Here is a 19,493-nt window from a genome sequence, read left to right as displayed (position 1 = left end):
GAAACGTGTTTCAAAAGAAATCTATTTCTTATAATAACCGTACTGTCTTGTGTGACAGCCCCACTGATGTTTGTCCTCTCTCTTGAGGAGAAACCTGGATGTAGGAAGTTTAAAAATGAATGTACATCAAACATTAGAAATGTTTTTCTTTCTTTAAAGAGAGTGGAGCAAGCCTCTGAGTATGCCATCTCTGAAGCTTTTTCCCTTCAAGAGCCGAGGTATCCACAAGGGCTGTGTGGTCCTGTGACGAGGTTGGAAACTGTGGAACAGCTGCAAGATCATGATGAGGCCTGTAAGGAAGGTGAGATGAAATACTGCTTGCCACAAGCTGCCTAAATGAACTCTTCTTGATCCAACACTGTGGTTCTGGTCTGAACAGGCTGTTACAAAGCTGCAGACCAAAAGAAACAGTTCGTAGCAAGACAGATTGGAGCCTTTCATCTAAGGGACAAAGGCATAAAAGAAAATTTGGTGGAGTTCAGGGTAGATCTTAATTAGCATACCTGAGAGAATGATGAACTCCCTGTCTCCTGGAAGTTTCACGTCAAGACAAGGATGAATACTGTCTTTGAAGATCTGGTCAGATACAAGTTGCTGGGCATCAGGAAACTGGATGAAATTATGTGACAGATTTTTGACAGCACGACAGATGTGAAGATGGAGTGGCCCTGTGTAACTTTCACATCTATGAATAATTTTGTGGTTTTCCTTTGATTCTCATGCAAAGTTTTCCTTGCCAATTAACTAACTAAATATTCTCTTTGTAATGTCTGCAGCCACAAGTACTTACTGAAATTTGAAAGTAAAACTAATACATTTAAAAAAATGATTTCCTATCCATGCAAGAAGTACATCTGCAGTGTAGGAGATAGGATTTTAAAACCAGAGTGAACCATTCTTTTAAAACTCAACACTGAGCTGTACAGAAAGAAATGAAGACAAATCTCCCAAGTGCATCCTCTTCAAAACAAGAGGTCAGCTTTTTAACTTGTAAGCAACAGCAGTTCAACTAATAGCACAGAGTACACATATCTGCTTACCGTGCACTGTCGGAATATATTATGCAGCATAGTGGCTCAAAAGGAGCTGTCTTTGCAGTTGCTGGAGAAGTTGCTTGCTTTCCTCATGATTCCTTATTATTTTTGTTTGTCCTTTTCTGCTAGTGTTTCCCTTTTTGTATTTGCCAATCCCTCGGGATTGTTACAAGCACAAATGAAAGTGTTTTATCTGGAAGTCCGTTATTAGAGTATTTAATGGCATTATCTGCACATATTCCATTTTGCAAGGAAAGGTATGGATAAGAGAAGTGCTAGAACTCATTTATTCCAGTTATGAAGAGCTCACATTTCAGTCAAAAAAGTAACTCCGTTCCCAAGTGATAAGCTGTTTTTCTCTCTTACTTTTTATATCAGATATATTTTCTTGTTCCTGAGCTGAGAGATTATAGAGAACAAAAGTGATTTGAAAGACAATAAACATCAAATTTATGTTTTCTTAAAAAACAACAACAACAACAAAAAAAAACAGCAACCCATTTTAAAGAAGTTTAGAAAGGCTTTACTGCCTTAGAAATATCAGGACTCACTGGGAATATCTTCATTTTGTGTTAGAACTAGAGATTTGAGCAGCCGTTCGTCCTGTCTAAAGGCTTACAGCCCTGCAGTGGCTGACGAGATCCCCGCTCTTTGCCCATCCTTGCTGCATGGATGCCTCAGCTTCTTGTAAGGCTGCTCCTGATGCAGTTTGCAGTGTTCTGCTTCAGGAACAGCCTGGCCACCCACGCAGTGAGGCCCGGTGTGCTGTTGAGGCAGCAGCCACATTAGCTGTCCCTGCTCTTGAGTAGGAGCTCTAAAGAAGGAGTTTTTTGCATTTTTCTGCAGAAGAGTATGGAGAATTTGCAAATAAGTCCACAGAAGGACTTTATACCCAGTTGTGTATTAGGCATCTATCTCACTGAGTAGTAGCAAATCTGTCGTGGGTGAATTCCTGTAGTTACATCTTCTGACTGCAGGTAGTCCCTGCTGAAGCTTGCTCCATGGCAGATTTTTAATCTAGTAGTTACTGGAGCTGTGGTACTTGCAAAGGTTAACCTGTATGCTTGAAGCACACATTTGTCCAAACTGCTTATTTTTATATTGAACATATGACAACCCTGGCTGTACATGTGGAAAATATCTTAAGTGTCTGCAAGTGCAGTGGTGAAACATTTAAAAGCTATCTGAGTTATGAATTGCTTCCTATGAATTCTGTCTCCTTGATGAACGTTTTTATAATCAAGAGTGGTCTCAATGTCCAAAGAATCTTGTAGAAAAAATTAGGTGGAAAAGAATTCATTTGTGACGTATGTGACAGGGAAAAAAAATTGCCACCTTCTCTTCCTGTTCTTTTATAGATCAGGAAGATGAGATGAGAATTATTATCCCTAGTCCATTTTATGTTGCAGATCAGCTTTCAGTCATTTTAGAATGTCTTTCCTGCATGTGATATAACCATCCCAGAGACAGAGTCATGCTAGCTTACGCTTAGGCATATATTTTTAAAGCTAGTAAAGTCATCATCAGTCTCTTTCCTTGTGATAGCCCGAGAGCTGCTCAGTAGCTGGATGAAGTCCAAACTGCAACTGGAGCTGATGAGCGATGGAGAAGCCGAAGTTCGCTCTGTCCTCCCGGAAAATCCTTCTACAGCCATTCCGAAGTACGAGCGGTTTGATGGTGAGAGCACAGCAAAGCGGTTCTTGGCTCCCTTTCTGAGCACGTGCTGGGGAAGGGAGACGGGCTGTTGGGCTGACAGCTATGAGTCTCTGAGGCCAGGAGCGTGGGCTCAGGTGAAGCGAGTACAGATGAAGATTTTTCTTCCCCAGCTCTGACAGCGGCTCGCTGTTGGGCTGCACAAACATCTGATGTCTCCCTTTGTAAAAGAGATTTTATTTCTGTTGCTTTTGGGTATGTGTGAGGCCTGTCAAATTTATACAATGATTTGAGATGCTCAGAGGCAAGGCAGTAAAAAATGGACAAAATGTTGTTGCTGCTCTAGTGTGTTCAATGGGAGACTGATTAAGACTCTCTGGGGATAAATGGAGTGCAGTCACTGTGTCTGCTTTCATCAGAAATGCATTCACAGGCTGGGAAAGTGATCCCTTTAATTACGTTAGGCTTCGTGATCCAAGACAGGGGTTTATTCATTTCAGGCTATCTTGAGATGATCTGAGTTCCTCATTTCAGACTTGTGCAGCTCTCTGGAACATGAATTGGAAAGTTCTTCTGCCCAAGAATACCTACAGCATCTTTTGCAGAGCGAAGTTGTGAACTGCAGGATACTGGAAGACCTTAGGCTTGAAGACACGGAAGGAAGACAAAAACTTGCAGATCCACGAATAACCATGGAGCTCAGACACAAGCAGGTATGCAGGCAGGGCAGCACAGCACAGTTAAAGAAGTAAGATAGAGGATTATAGGATTAGATTAAGATCAGTGATACTTCCCCAGTGTTCTCTCCGAGCCTGCAATAATCCCTGACTTGCAGGCAAATACCCTAGGATACTTTTCCAAGGTTTAGCTGAAAAGTTACTGTTTCTACTTGCATGTTAGCCATTTACAGTAGCTTGCATGAGAAGCTTTCACTGTTAAGGTGAACTTCCACTATTTCATTGTTTCAAGTTTTCCCCCTTTCTGAAGACTGACAGGAAAAGCCACCAGACCCTCAGCTCTGAGTTTGCTCCCACCACATAATCTTGGTTTAACCCCGCTCTCATAACTGGTGTTTTTGGCTGGTCAGAGAACAGAACCAGTCCAGTCAGTGACAGCTACGGATAGGGTTGCGTGCTTCCCACCCTGTCAATCTACAATGAACCTCAAATTCTTCAGCTTTTGGCACCTGCATTGACTTTTGCTGATTTCTTCCTTCCCAGGTGAAAGAAAATCGACTGAGGCGTCAGAAGGCGTTAGAGCTGCAGAGGCAAGAAAAGTCCCTGAAGAAATCCATTCTGTCTGAGGCCAAGCTCCAAATACAGGAGGAGGACAGAAGAAAGGCCCTGAAGGCCAAGATGGAGGAGGAGGAGATCCAGAGGGAAATGGTGAAGCTGCGAAAGGAAATGGCTGAGAAGAGGCAAACCATGGCAGAAGCACGGAGAATGTAAGAGGGAGAGAGGGGCATGGAAGGCACCATAGGGAAGAACAACTTCTCTTATTAGCTCCTTTTGGTAAATGTAAGAGGAGTGGTGGTCCCAAAGGAAACATTTTCTATTCCTGTCTCCAAACTTTCCCCAAACCTTTTGCTCCTTTGTTACTGACTTCAGTGGCAGAATCTCTCATTAGAAGATGGGCTAAAGATGTTAGACTCCCTTCAGCCATTACCAGTAGGTACACGCAATCAAAAAAGTAGGAGCATGCTTGCACCGCTGTGCATTCTCTACATCAACTCTGTGGCCACATCCAGCCTTATCAGTGTTTAATACAGCATGAAAACCAGTGCACTGAAGAAAATGCATGAAATTGCAATGAAAATGCTGGCCAGCCTAGAATAGTCTATGTTGAACGTCAATCGCTTAATAGACTTCCTCTCCTGTGGGAGAATAAAGTGCACTGTTGGCTAAGAATTCTGCAGAGAGATGCTCTTTGCTTCTGCTGAGCTTGGATTGCTACAGAGATGTGACTTGTAGGGATGCCATTTATTTACTTAGGCAGCCCTAATATCCTAGATCTTCTAGTGCGAGAAGATTTATTGAAATGTATTGAAATGTGGGCTGTTCTCTAGGAAGGCTAAGTTAAGTAATCAGCAGCTTTCTAGAGGTCATTCTCTTAGGATTGGCAAAAAAGGGAGTGAGGTCTGTACTACAGTAATTTCCTTATTGTATTAGATCTTGATGTTTGCTCACTTTCCAGGGAGGGGAAGAGACAAGAAGAAAGCCAGAATCTGTCAGTGCAGGAGGTATCTATTACGGTGTCACCGCCCCTGCACCTGAAGAAAGAAGAGCAAGAAAAGGAGAAACAGAGAAAGGCTCAGGAGCTGCTGATCAAGATTCACACCAACAAACAGAGAGTAAGCATCACTGTCCTTTTATCTGAGACTCTGAACTACCTGCCCTCAGGTACTGTTTGCAAAATTGAAGTAAAAAATCCTAGTTATTAGTGTTTTTTTTTTTCCTTTTTCCAAGCTCTCCTCCTGATATCAGGCAAGTAGAAAAGCAGGCCAAGAAGTACACTGTAAGACTAGGAGCGAGAAATCTGGAGACACCACACCCAGTCTGGGTCGCAAGTGTACCCAGTGGAAGATTTCACTTAGACCTGTGGAAAAGGTGTCACTTCCAGTTGCAAACACAAAGGCTTCTGCAGCTGAGGAACAGGCAGATGTACAGAGGCGGCGGCTGTAGAGGAAGATTTGCTTTCCCCTGAGGAAGGAAGTGGGGAGGGAGAAAGCGGCACAGAAGGGAATGAGAAGCCCTTACTGTGTGTATGGGAAGATATTTAAAGGTTGCCTTGAAGAGCCTGGTACAGGAGCAGGGGGGGTAGGAAAGAGAAGTGCTGAGGGCCTGTGCTGACTTCTGAGCTGTCTCCAGGAGCTGAAGTATGCCAGTTTACACACAGGAACAGGTTCCTTGAGCATCCACCCCTACCAGGTATAGGGGAATATTTTGTGATACTGCAGCAGCCTGAGACAAACATGTAGCCTTTAGTAATTCCTACTAGGAAGCTAATTCTTTTTCCCTGGTTTTTGACTGTTACTCCTCTAGTTCTGAAAAACAGCACAAGAGCAGTGCTCTGAAGGGAAATAAAAACACAAGTTTCCTGGAGCCCTGAACCCACTTACCTGTTATTGGGAGATTAAGCTGGAGAAACTGGTTGGGTGAAAACAGTAACTGGTTTTATTGGTAGTTAAACTGTAGGGGAGCTTCCCATCAATCAACTGTTCCCCATGTCTTACCACTAGGGGTATCTAAAGGTGGGGATTTTCCCTTTTTCTCACCCTGAGAGTTTACAAAAGTAAGAGAGGTTCCCCTGCTCATTTCTGATGCTGCAGCCAGCTCTGGGTTAAACATGTTGCATCGAACCCTTACAGTTGGAGGGATTTTTGTACCGAATGATCTTATATGGGTGGTTTCAGCGAAGGGAATAAGCTTCCCTGGGTGCAGTATGTATACCATCCATCATATAATGTTTTTAATTAACAGAACAGTCGTCATTAACGTCTACTTCTCTACATCTAGATTTTTTTTTTTCCGTCAAAGAATCTCAGCTTTAATGGTGATTCTCCCTCGGCTCACTTCATCTCCCCGGTCTGCTGGATGTGAGCTTGGCTACTGTTTAGCAGTACACAGCCTCTTTCCAGCACAGTCTAAGCTGTGAAGATAAGCCTAAAGGAAGCCGCAGAACAATTTAGAGCTGGCATAATGTGAAAAGCCGCAGCTTAGCCGAGCTAAGCAATAGTGACATTGATTATTTTCTTAAAGCAGAAAGAAATAGCTAACGCATTGACATTTTGTCCTTTTTGTAAGTTTTCATTTGGAGATTTCAGTGACCGAGAGGAATGCCATTATTACAAGGCATTATCACAAAAGGGGAACAGCTGAGTCCTGTGAGTTGACCCACTTGGAGGATCAAAATGAACAGTGTCTGCAGTGGCAGGGCTAGAATTATGGGGTAGATTAGATAGCAAATTGCTGTTCTGTACAATGTAAATCACTCCCAGAGGCAGCGAGTCTAATTACACAATAGGGGAACGGTTTGGCTTCCTACTGGAACAAAGGTGAGCTTAGGTCATGTCATAAATTCATGCTGGGAAGTGTCTTGAGTTTTGTCTAAGTTGAAAAAAATCAGCAACTGGTCCATGGAGCTGTTTGTTAACTCTTCTCCACAGAAGTGCCCTCGTTTATAGAATCTTAGGCATTTTCCAGATTTTGAAACATCTTTCTTACCTCTAGAAACTGTTCCTGTATTCCTCACGCATTTTATTCCTTATTATACTTGGTGAACTGAACGTGTATCACTCAAAAGCATGGAACCCCATGGTGTTCTCTTTCTAGTCTGCCTTTTGCAGAAAACTACCTTTGCTCTGCATTATTTTATTTTACTTTCAAGGTATTTATGGAAAGTGGGGATTCTAAAAAGAACCTCAAAAGCAAAAGTCAGATAAGGGGGATGGTGGAGAGGATTGGCGTTTGTGTTGGACTGTACCTTACTCATTGGTTTTCTGAAACTCTCCCATGCAGTGCATGCAGCGACATTTCTCTGCTTGGTTCAAACTCATTCTGGAACACAGAATTAAAATGGGGAAAGCCAGAGCCCTTGCTGACTGGAAATGCCAAATGAAGGCCCTGCGAGCCTGGAGAAACTATACTTGGACCCAGAAAGTACAGCAGGAGACACAGCAATTGGAAGTCCATCTCCAAGACCAAAACAGGTAGTGACCCTGCACTGTGAAGTTCCTCCAGCTGCAGCAGTACTCTGTGTGGTGACAAGAGGGCTGTAAAAGGGGCTTGCCAGTTAGCCAACAGCAGGAAAACAGAAGCTTTTTGAGAAAATTGCTACATTGCCTACATCCTGCTGGAGGCCTTGTGGCACGGATGAAAAGGAGGAAAGAGAGAAACTAGAGCGTTAGCACTTTCTAACAAGCCTGCAACTCTCTCTCTAGGTATTTTCCCTGGAAATCTCATTTTGGCTTGCTCTGGGCCCCAGATAATAGGAGGGTATCTCCTACTTCAGTAGTATTACAGCTGTTTTGACCAGTCCCTTTCATTAAGGCTGTAGGATCAGTTCCCTGTCAGCAGGGAAATATCCTGCTCTTGCAGGTGTCTGGGAGGCTGTGTGGGGAGGCACTGGCACTTCCCCCGCTCTGTGCAGCTGCCCAAGCGTGACAGAGGGAAATGCAAAATGCCAAGTGGGACACTTACTGCAAAGTAATGGGCATCATCTCTGCCTTCCCATTCCTCCTTGGCAAAACGCTACAGCTTTGGAGGGCCTCCAGAGCTGAACAACAAAAAGACCTGGGAAGTTATGGGGCCTGGACTACTGTACTTGATGGAGTTGTTTCAGGCAGGCTTGGACAGAAGCCTCACTCCTATCGTAACAAAAGTGCTTTCTCATTCAGGAAAAACCAGCTGTCTGCAGAGCATAATCAGCGGCGGCTTCTGCGCTGCTGCTTTCAAGCATGGCAGCGCTGGAACCAAGCAGAGACAGAAAAGCGAGAGCTGCAGCTCAAGAGGGAGGAGACAAAGAGGAAGATGGCACAGCTGCTGGAGGCAGTGTCACTGGGGAAGGGGGACCTGGACGGGCCACAGGAGGCTAGCAAGCCTAGGACAGCAAAAGTAAACCAGCATCAAGTTTTGCAGCAAGAGGAGGTAAAGCTTTCCATGTAGCTTTGTCTATCGGCATCCCTGTAATCTCACAAAGTGCTTTTGTGCAATCCGAAATAAAGAGCAGAGGAAGTTTTTTTGCCCAGGGTGACCACTAAATACCTGCCTACTGTTCAGGAGGGAAGCCTGTTAAAGAGCAGAGGTAACCATGAAGGACAGTGGATGAGTTTTAAAAATAAAATGATCTCTTATGCTGCCAGAGAACAACCCTTCATGTACTCTGAGTCGCAGTGAGCGTCCCACCCCCAGATCACTTCTGCTGAGAGATTAGTTACATCTTTGATGCCTGCTTAGACTGAAAAAGAATGACTTTTGACTGCATGACGAGATTTTGTCATGGCAGTGCAGCTCTCTGGCTTTTCAGAAGTGGGGGGGAGCTGTCAGTGAATATCTCAGGATAACGCACATCACAAGGAGGTAGGAGAATCAGGATGCTTCCTTAAATTGTCTTTTGTCAGAGCCTGCCTTTCCTTTCCGTCTATAAAACCTGTAAAACAGCACCCAGTATGAGAGCTCACACATACAGACACGCGTATTACAGTTCAAGCTGTTCATTTGCTTAAATGTCAGTGAAGGTTGATTTCCTATTGTGCTTAAATCATCCTAGACGGCCAGTATTTTTCTTCAGATGTGGTGGAAAAGCTTGTGCTGGAAGGATGGGACTGAATTTGGAGTTTGACCTAGGAATCAGAAAGCAGAGCTGGCATCTGATGCCTCTTCTGAGAAAAAAACAGGTGTCAGAGAAGGCACAGCCTGACTCCCCACTGTGCACCAGTTTCATGGTAATACTTGACCTAAGCTGGAGAAGAGGCAAGAAAGCAGCCCTTTGTAGACTGTTCTTCCGTTTGAAAAGAGGCTGTCCAGTAGATCAGCCTTGTAGACCACTTGTATTTCATTTTCAACAACTGTTTTTCCTTTATTCTCAGTCTGAGCATTGCATAGGGACAACAGTCCAAAAGGGATCGTGGTAATCCTCGAGAGATGAGCTAACCCCTGAGAAATGAACTGTCCTGTGCTGTGCTCCCTGACAAAATAGTTGGGATAATATGCCTGCCAGAGCTCTTGCCTGATCAGGATTTCCTCCTCCCCGGGAAATGGCACACAGCTTCTTAACAGTTTTTTCCCAACATCCTTCCAGTTATGTGCATAACTGTGTCCCTCTGCCTTGGCTAGGAACTGGATGAAGATTGTGTAGCTGAGATTGCCCTACTTTTCAGGCCCCTCACTAGATTTTTCATTCAAGAAACGCTTATTATGTGGAAAGGGCAGAAGAGAGGTTGATTTCAATTAATGCCAAATCTTTCTTTTTGTGTTTTTTTTTCTTTCCCAGCCAACTGAAACATGCCTCATACAGGAAGAACCCGACCAGACCAGAGACCACTCTTGTTGGGATGCTGCTCACACATCTCATTCCAACAGAAAACCCAAGTTTGCCTGGCAGATCACCCTAAAACATGCAGCCCTGAATGCCCAGGACCAGGCTATGTACAGGAATCGAATAGCCACTCTCCCCCAGCAGTTTCAGGCACCCAGCCCCAAGACAACCCCTGCTTATGGTAGTTGTTTTGAGCACCGTTACGCCTTCCAGCAACGTCTGATTGAGGAGCAGAGGCAGCAGCTTCAGAAACAGCAAGAGCTGATCCTTGAACTGCAGGAAAATCAGAGGCTGAGCAGAGCAAAAGGAGAGGCAGCACAAGCCATGGCAGTAACCCAGGCACTTAACAACTCTGCTTCCCAAACCAGGGAGTTAAAAATGGAGAGCGGAAGACAATCCAAATGCAATACCACCCCTTTGAGGTATAAGCCCCCTTGGTAGAGCGGGATCAGTTAGTCATCATATCTCATTTCTACCCAAGCTGAGCCAGAATTTGCCAGGAACGCTTCAGTCATACTAGTGCTATCTGCTGTTCCTCTTACCTGTGACCTAGCCTCAAGGGTAGCGTTGGTCTCGCCACAGTTCTCATCTTCTGTGTTCTGTATTGACTTGACACTGCGTGATCCATACAGGGTCCACTTAGAAACAGCAGCACTGGAGTGTTACACATAATAGCAGCAGGGATTTAGTTAGGAAAAGAGAGAAACTGTCATACTCAGTATTTCACAACATGCAGCAGCTCAGGGTACTCATCTTCTTTGTAAGGATGCATCATTAATCCCATTTCAGGCAGAAGAAATGTATATCAGGGGTCCACAATGAAAATGTAGCACAGTGAAGGGTAGAAACTACAGGGCCTGTTTCTCGGTCTCAGGTAGTAGGTGTGAGACATGGTTTGACCAAGCTCACTGATTGATGTCTTCACTCTTCCTTTTCATAGCCTGCCTCTTTCTCGTAGGTCCCAGAACACCAGGGCAGTGACGCAAGGCAGGAGGCCCTCCACCCAGCTGACCTCAGCTCATCCCATACTGAAAGGTATTGTTCTTGGTAGCAAAGACCATGCCAGACCGCTTTCCTCAACAGCTCATCTGGAAACTTCTCTTTCTTTGCCTCTGACCAGCGTTGTGAGAGTGTGAGCTGTTTTCATGGCCAAGTCAGGCATCTGTAAAACCTGGGCTGCTGCAAGCACCCCAAGTTGATGCTCAGAACGCTGTGGAAACCATTAGTCCTAACACTTGTGACTGTTTCTGGTGTGACAAGACTCTGAGAGAAGCTCTACAGATCATTTTGCTGTCAGTTTTATTCCCGTCGCACATCCAATCAACACTTAAACTGACCGCTCATTTTCACCTACCTTTGTCGGAGGTATTAAGATTTCCAAGAGAATGAAGTGCCAACCCAAGATTTTGTGAGACAACAGTAGGTAGGCTAGGGAAGGAGCTCCAGATCCCTCCCTTCTGTGAGGTAGCTCCCCTTCTCTGGCCATGCTGGAATGGCAGATACACATTAAACATGGAAAACAGCCTTGTCATACAGTGAATTAAGATCAGATTCTGCTACCTCCCTAGCTTATATTCTTCCGTATCAACCTAGGGGTAGTCACAGCCTGCAGGAAAGACTGTCTGGTATGTGATTGTTGTGATGTTTTAACAGTCTTGGGATCACCATACCTTTTTGGCCCTGATTGCTGTGCATTAACAGATGCCTTTCGTTAACTGACTGTGTTCAGCTCCCACGCTACCTAGTACAAGCCCTCACTCACTGATTGTCTGAGCTCTGTACAGCCTGGGGACAGTAAGAGTATTTTCAGAGCACTCAAGTGCTTTTCTTTGAAGATCCCCCTAAGTAGTTAAGTGCAAAGTCATCTCAAGATGATTTTCCCTTGGCAGAGAACCCTGGCACAGCTGAAAGGGAAAAAGAACTTGAGCAAACCTATTGTGGTCAAAGCAATTAAACGCCCCTCCAATTATGGATTGCTTCAGCCTGTGCTTTGTTTGTGACTGCAGAAGGAGTAAGCACAGGTTCTCAGGCCCACTGCATGTTCTGTGAGGTCAGACTAACACCTTCAGTGATAGCCAGCAAGACTGCAGCATTGCAACTCATCTCCCCAAAGCAGCATTAAGTAGTAGTTTCTCACTAGAGGGACCAAGTACCTATGTGTCACTGCGGCAGGGATGTTTTTCATCATGCAGTCACTCTAAGTAGTTGGAGCTTCCTAGAGACCTTATTGCAACTGCTGCTAAATCAGGTGCCCTGAGCCCCAGCGCTCATTCAAGGGAATAAAGAGAGAAAACTTCTGGACGGACAGCTCCTTTTATAATCCAGGCTGTGACTGTCAACCAAGGAGGGTGGAGGGAATCTAACTGGGGCAGTCCTGAGTCTTAAAAGAGTTTGTGGGTTCCTCGTTTGTGAAACTGCCAGCCATAAGAGGCAGCAGAAAGCAAGTCACTTAGTCCTGGCATTGCCAGGTCACCAGGGGACCTGGCAGTAGAGAGAAGGGGTCATCCTTCCCATTCACCAAGCTTGTGCCATTATCCTGTAGCTCATTTGCACTAAGACTTACGTCCTTTTGTTGTTTCCACTTCTGTAGCTATGGAGGAAAGAGCAATTCAGCGGGCAGAACGGAGGAGGAAATTAGAAGAAGCCAAACAACAAAGAGAAGAGGAGAAACTGGTAAGGACAGTGGAAAATGAAACAAAGACTCTTTCATGCTATTCAAGTCATAAGAAATGCTATTTTAACGCCATGAAATTGTGAACCAAGAAGAGGCCCTTTAGCCAAATGAGGAGTTTTATGGCTTGTAAAGAAGGCAGATGTCCAGCGTACATCAAAAAGTGACCCCACTAGCCCTGCCATATCACAGACATTTCGTGTTGATGCTTGCTGTTACAACTCTAGAAGCAGCTTCCCTTACCACCCCTCCACCACCTCTTTCACGCCTACCTCATGGTTGTAACCGTTGTTGCCAAGGATGGGAAGAGTGGAATTGAAATCCACCTGACTGGACCTAGCAAATGGTGGGTTTTCCCTCTCCTGTCTGGTCAGGTCATGTGCAGCTTGAGGAAGTGCAGTCTGACCTAGTAAAAATGCTGCATCTTGGTTTCTAGCAAATCTTTTCTGAAAAGGGAAGATATTGACAATATTTGCATAGCTAATATAGAAATTCCATGATATGCATCAAACAGGAGCCTTCTTAGCTTCAAGGCATTAATCTGTTACTGAGAACATCAATCCTAATTTGCATTAGGATTAGAAAGCTCAGAACTGGGGTTCTAAAACAATCAGTGTTTCTTCTCCAAGGAAGAGGGATGTGCATGCATACTAGGAAGCTTAAACAAACCTTAGAGAACATTTCAACCATAGAGTGGGCAGACAAGCATTAGGTTAGGTTTCCTCAGCTACTGCTGCCATGATCATAGAGACTGGAAGAAGCACAGTCATTATAATCATGCATTATCATGTTTGAGGCCTTTGATGCATACACCAAGAACAAGAACTTTGTGGAATGAAGGCAGGCTGGGGTTTGCAAGGGGAACGGGTGAACATTCAGAGAAAGATATTGTGTGTACACATGTACCACACATAACCAGTGCTGAAGTAAAACAGCTTCTTTGGTCTTCAGTGTTTGGGGAAAAACATATGTGAGCACCTGTAATGCTCTTTAACATGCAGATGTAAAACTTCAGAGCAGAGTCCAGTGGTTCAGTACTGACTTCAGCAATCATGTTATCAATAAGTAACCTGGGGTATGGTTTTAAGTGTTTTATTGGAAGAGTGGGCAAGTACTATAACTTAGGGCAAAGAAAGATGGCCATATATAGGTAGTAGAAGGAACACTTCCTTCTCCCCCTCTTTCACAGTTCATTGTTCAGTGCAGATCATGTCTAGTATGTGACAAAGTCTGCTTCCTTCTGAAGTTTCAGGTTCTGGACAGTACTAGAATACTGCTTGTCTGAGAAAGTTTAGAGGACTGTGTTCTCCAAAAAGGTCGCATATGCTGAACAAAATTTTATCGTCCTCCATTTTCTCCATTTCAAGGCCCAGATGAAGGCTGAAGAGGAAGCACGTCAGAAGAAGGAGGCAGAGGAAAAGGAAGCTCAGCAGGAAAAAAGACGGGAGGAGAGGAGGCTACAGAAGCTGGTGACCAAATACCTCAGCTGTCTCACCCACCTAACAGGGATAGGGAAGAGGAGCCGTTACCCACTAGCACTGAGTCAGCAGCCAGGGGTGTGAACTGAAAGCCTTTATTCACAGAGCAGTGTTCCACTGCACAGCACCAGCTGTGTCAGCTCACCACCTCCTGCTTTTTTAGGGACATTAGTAAAAGGGCTGTGGCCCGAACGTGCTGTGAAGCATGTACTGTCCCCATCTCACCAGCCAGACTAGAGGTCCCAGCTGGTGGACATCCACTGCCGAGCTACAGCCACGTAAACCTCCACAGTGGCAGCTTGTCTGGGCCACTTTCAGGCTGCTCCTTCCACCTGTATCCTCTTCCAGCATACACAGTGATACCAGTCACAAACGCACAACTTATCAGTAAACAAGCCTGAGAGATCTACCAAGGGCAACCTTCCAGCTGAAGAATTAGCGGCATCCTCTCCTTGGAGCTAACAGTATCCAGCAGCCTAGGAATAGCCCCGTGTCATTCTTGTTACTTGCAAATGAGCTATACTAATAACCCAAATAGCACCACACTTGAAATCCTACTGGAATTTGACCTACAAGTGCTGTCCTACTTGCACTGAGTGTTTTAGGATGTTTGACCTTCATCTTTGAGTCTCAGTCAAAAATATCGTACAGTTATATAATATCCACATACCTTCCCTGCTATTTAAGCTAAATTCCATGCATAAACTCAGAAGCATTTTTGTACAGGTTTTCAGTCTAATTTTATAGACATAGAAAGCTACCCTTCTCGAGCTCACCAAGGCACCCTTCCTCACATGGATGAAGGCCCATCAAAAGAAAGTTGTTGCTATATCAGCACTGCTGGTAGCCACAGATTACAGGGACGGTGATTGTAACACCAAACTGTGGTGCTGAGGGAAGGCCATACATTCACACAGGGCCTACGAAAACAGGTTCTAATACACTGGGTCATGCCTGATCTGCACTGCTAATGATGATGCAGATTCCCATGTCCCGTGAGATCAGGACCTTCAACTCCAGTATGACAAGCTTAATGTTCATTTCATGCAGGCTGAATTAAAACTACTGCTCTTTGTATTGTAGAAAGAGCTGGAGAAGCAGAGGAGGCTGGAAAGAGATCAGGAACTCCAGAAAAAGGCCAGAGATCACTATGAGAGCGTCCTGATGAGAAAATTGGGAATGGTGCCGTGGAAGAGGCTGAGGGAGCAAGCCAAGGAAAACTTGGTGGTAAGTGCTGAGGATAAAGGAAAGGACTGGCATCATGGGAGAAAGGAAAAAAGAATGGATGGAGAAGGTAGCAGCAACCTTAATGGGCTCTTAAGCCAGGTAGAAATGGCAAAGCAAAAATTCTCCTTGCACACCCTGCCCTACATTAGTGCTTTAAATCAACTCATCTGACAATAATCATGAAAGGTCATCAAAAACCCACAAGGGTGGCCTCCTCATTTATAGCTGATTAAACAGGAACCAAAAGGACAGAGAAAGGAATGAATTTCAATCTAATGAGAAGTCATCTTTTGTTAGCCTACACTTGTCTGCCATATTAACCGCCACTTGACTCGATGCCAGTAACACAGTGGGAGTTAGTTTAGTACGATACAGCCAAAAAAAATAAGCTGAAATTATATGATGTGAGCCTGCCAGTTCTTTTGCACCACAGCAAAGCTAATCAGATAATTCTAAGGCATTGTATTTAGTAGTTAACCCCAGCCCATCACTAGGGCTTTCCTTCTGCCTGGAGTCAGTGCTGGAGCGCTGTTGGCCACTGCTAGAAGTAAGATACCACAGGTGACAATCCAGGGATCTGTTCTGGCCTGGCCACGCCTTCAGTGCAGAAGAGCTAGTGGCTTCTGAGACCGCGACACACAAATATTGCTAATGAAACATTTCTGTACGTGAATGAGTTGGCATGCCTTATCAGAAGTAGACTAATAGCACTCAACTGTATCCCGAAAATGTAGCCAAAGCCCAAGGCTAAGCTGGCAAGCTTCCATTTAAGTCATTGGAACTGCAGCTACTGAAGAGCTCAACCAAATGCACATGGGCATCCGGCTGGGATGAACTAGGGGGATAGCAGCTGCTCTCTAAGTCGTCCTGCTGTTCAGCCTTAAGGAGCAGGTTGGACTGAACTGTTAGGCCATGCCTTTGCTCCATTCACAACAGGTCAAACCACACGTCTAGTTCAAAAGGATGTTCTCTAGGAGTGACACAGCAGTGGTGTGATAAGGAGACTGGTCTTGTTCCTTATGCTGCCTCCTCTTTGTGGGAATTTAATGCTGTAAGGTATTCCAGCTGTCAGACACCTGCATTTTAGAGGCCCCCAAGAGCTGAGGTAATTTTCTAGCATAGCCAGCTTTCAGTAGCTGAGGCTTTTGTAGTCGCTAGTCCAGATAACTAGCTGCCTTCTCTCTGCCTTTGCTCAGGTGGCCGAGAAGCACCACTGCCTGGGCCTGCAGAGGAAATGCCTGATGGCTTGGCTCCAGCACACCCAGAGCAGCCTTTCGGAGAAGGTGTCTCGGGCTGAGGACTTCCATTGCCACACATTGCTCAAACGAGGCTTCAGGAACTGGCTAAAGGTTTGCCTGCACCCCAGTGGAGAAACAATACCAGGGGAGCCAGCTGCTGCCGTGCTTTCCCTTCACCACCACTCCACACACCTACAGCCCAAACTTTCCTGGCTTGCTCTGTCCCTATTCCAGCACCACCCCATTCCCTTCCGCAGAGGCCTCCTTCAGCTCTCCACCCTCCATCATCCTCCATAACGCAGGACACTCTCCTACATGCTGTTCCCCACTACCACCTTCATGCTTTCCCCTTGCTCCCTGCTGATTTTCCTCCACTACTGTCCCTGTTGTTCCTCAGAGGCACTGTCTCAGCACTGCTCTGTATGTGTTTATTGGGCTGGGGGTGGGAGAAAGAAGCCATTCTCACCTCTTTCTGTCTTCCTTCCCTAGTACAAGGATTATCTGTCTAGCCTAGAAGAGAGAGCGAATACCCTCCGTGCAGCCTGCCTCAAGAGGAAGTTCTTCTGGGCATGGTTTCATCTGGTCATGGAGGAAAAAAACACCTTAAGGGAGAAACTGAAGATTGCTACTGAACATAGCGACAAGTAAGTGCATTCCCTTGCCAGCAGTTCTTTTTACTTGGGTCTAATTCTACCCCATTGAATACTTTAGAGACTCTGCTCTTGACAGAGCAATGATCTGCTCCCCAGGAACATGTGAAAGGGATTGTATACTGTTGATATTTTGTTTCTGTCATGTGCATAGACATCATCAGCATAGGGTTAGGGTAGGAATTTCCAAACAGCCTGGAAAAGGAAGTTTAGTCATATCCTTCACAGGACTTTTAAATCTGCTGAAAGAGAATACAGTGAAAGCAACTAAGTGGCTGAAACTTTCTAAGCTGATTAGCAGATCTGGCTATGCAGCTTCTGCTAAAAGCTGCCTTAGGAAAATCTTTAAGTACAATTATAACAAGCAGGAATTGTGCAGGAATTACGCTGTATTGTTTTGTCTACTGTGGATGATTTGGTTTACAAATCCAAAGTTGATAAACTTAGAAACCCTACTTAGGGCATTTTTTGTTTTCTGCCATCATCAGCCTGGTTTGGCAGGAAGAACTAGAGCAGACAGTTCTATTGATCACAACTGGAGCTGGATGCACCCAGTTCATTGTCCCATGACTGCATTCACTGTGCATTTTAACAGGAAGAGCTATTATCGAAGTCCAGCAGAAAACAAATACATTCACCTACCTGACCATGAAAGCACAGCAGTTGCATGCACTCGTGAGTAGGTTGTGCCTGTGCACACACAGAATGTGCAGCACCTCAAAGGAAGAATTAAATGAAATTCACCTCACGTGGGGTATAATGAACCTGTTCTAGCTTGCTTAGTCTGTAAGGTCAGAACAGGGCCTGGTTTAACCCAACAAACCAGAGGAGGCAGGGAGAATTCAACTGCAGGAAGAGACTGGATTCATTCTACAATATGACCTTACATCAGGAGCATAGTCACGTTGTTCCTCTTTACCTCCTCCTCCCCCTGGCAACAGGCAGTTCAGCCCTCGGCACAGTGCACTGCTCTTTAGAAGGGACTGTTGCTCCCTGTTGCCATATGGGAACCCGGGGCAAGGCACCTTTGGTGCAGTGCTACGAGTCAGGTAAGAAATAGAGCCCAGCTGCCCGTGTCCCCAAGTAGTTGATCTGGACTGAGCGAGTCTGAATTTTACATTTGTGCTTCTCCTGAAGAAACTGTCTTGGGAGACTGCTTATTCTTGAAGAAAGAAGTATTTCAGGGGAATTCCCTCTCAAATAGAAGTTAAGTTTTGATTACCTGGCACGTTATGCATACATCTTAGTGTCATCACTTTGTTCTGTGCTTCCCTCATTTCTTTTAGGAGACTCATGCTGAATGCATTCAAAGCTTGGAGGCAGTACCCATTACTGATGAAAAAGGAAAGGGAGAGGGAGGAAAGGAGGAACCAGCTACGAAGAAGAGTAGCTGAAATTCTCCCCGACTTCCAAATGTAACAGAAGAAACTGGCCAGACCAACCCACGTGCATATGGAACCTACTTTGATGGTTTCATCACTTTGACTTGAGGTTCTTGCCCACAAGGTCCTCCCAGTTTGAGGTCTCCACTGGGAGGTCTGGGCTGGGTGGCAGTGAGCCCCAGGTAACCAAAGGCTAGCCCAGGGTGAGCTTTAGCCCAGGACCCTTTCTTCACGCAGAGCTGCGGCACTGACACTAACCCTCCTCCATCACAGGAGGCACAGAACTGAAATGTACCTATTAAGCAGAAACCTGGTGCTTTTCTGGTGCCAGTACTCTGTAGGGCGACAGCTTGATGGTAGAGCAAACAGACTTCACTGTCGGCTGATCCCTGCTAACCCCTACTGTGAACTTGGCCACCCAGAGAACAGCTTCTGGCTAACTGAACCAGGGAAGCGTGGATGAGAGAAGGCGAGGGAAGAGCTATTTATGCAAATTGTATTTACTAACAGTCCAGGTTACAACATCACATACAGACAATCTAAAACCTGGACTCTTACAAGGCACAGTCTAGTCTACTGTGCTGGCCAGTTCACAAGCACAGTGCTTTGATTTTGGGTACAAGTGGTTATTCCAAGTTCATGATCCTCTGGCTTCACGTCCATCATTTAAACATTTCCCATGCTGGTCAACTGTAGGATTTGAAGATGGATTGTGCAAGTCTGTCTAGGCCCTTCCACTTGATCCAACACCTCAAATAACACCAAATATATATATATATATATATATATATATATATATTTTAAGTGCTTTTACATAAGCTCAAACAGAAAAAGAAGGCTTCTCATAATTCTTGAGCCTTAACCTGCAGCACAGTGCAGATATAGTAATGCAGGGAAGGTACAGTATGTCTTCTCTCAGCAATAGCATAAGGGAAGAATCTGGAGTCGCTTCCCCCTCACAAGATAGGCAAAGTTCTCTCCAAAACGATTTGGCAGTGTGGAGAGTACTTGGGCAATGCGAGGAAGATGACAGTTTACTGTTATCCATTGTACTGGATAATTTTTAAATCCTGTATATGCAGTGAAAGTTTCCAATAAACCCAAATCCGAAACGAGCACAAGTGA

General features: G+C 45.0%; 1 protein-coding gene across 1 annotated transcript; it reads left to right on the top strand.

Moving 5' to 3' along the window:
• Positions 1-168: 168 nt before the first annotated feature.
• On the top strand, positions 169-19,483 carry CCDC191 (coiled-coil domain containing 191). The gene is made up of 14 exons (XM_040570735.1): positions 169-301; positions 2,580-2,711; positions 3,908-4,131; positions 4,881-5,037; positions 7,205-7,395; positions 8,083-8,332; positions 9,678-10,144; positions 10,663-10,757; positions 12,313-12,395; positions 13,761-13,862; positions 14,955-15,098; positions 16,295-16,447; positions 16,826-16,980; positions 18,273-19,483. The coding sequence occupies exons 2-14, from the start codon at positions 2,637-2,639 to the stop codon at positions 18,403-18,405; spliced, it is 2,229 nt and encodes a 742-aa protein (XP_040426669.1). The 5' UTR covers positions 169-301; positions 2,580-2,636; the 3' UTR covers positions 18,406-19,483.
• The last annotated feature ends 10 nt before the right edge of the window (positions 19,484-19,493 follow it).

Source organism: Cygnus olor, chromosome 1, assembly GCF_009769625.2.
Source record: "Cygnus olor isolate bCygOlo1 chromosome 1, bCygOlo1.pri.v2, whole genome shotgun sequence".
NCBI classification, from domain to species: Eukaryota; Metazoa; Chordata; class Aves; order Anseriformes; family Anatidae; genus Cygnus; species Cygnus olor.
This window is presented reverse-complemented; position numbering and strand designations above follow the sequence as displayed.

What these genes read in the sequence shown, in the direction of transcription:
- CCDC191 (XM_040570735.1), top strand. Translation starts at nt 2,637, where the DNA reads ATGGAGAAGCCGAAGTTCGCTCTGTCCTCCCGGAAAATCCTTCTACAG. An exon ending in ATGGCAGAAGCACGGAGAAT is followed by an intron (nt 4,132 to 4,880) that starts GTAAGAGGGAGA and finishes CTCACTTTCCAG; the next exon opens with GGAGGGGAAGAGACAAGAAG. An exon ending in AAGCCAAGGAAAACTTGGTG is followed by an intron (nt 15,099 to 16,294) that starts GTAAGTGCTGAG and finishes GCCTTTGCTCAG; the next exon opens with GTGGCCGAGAAGCACCACTG.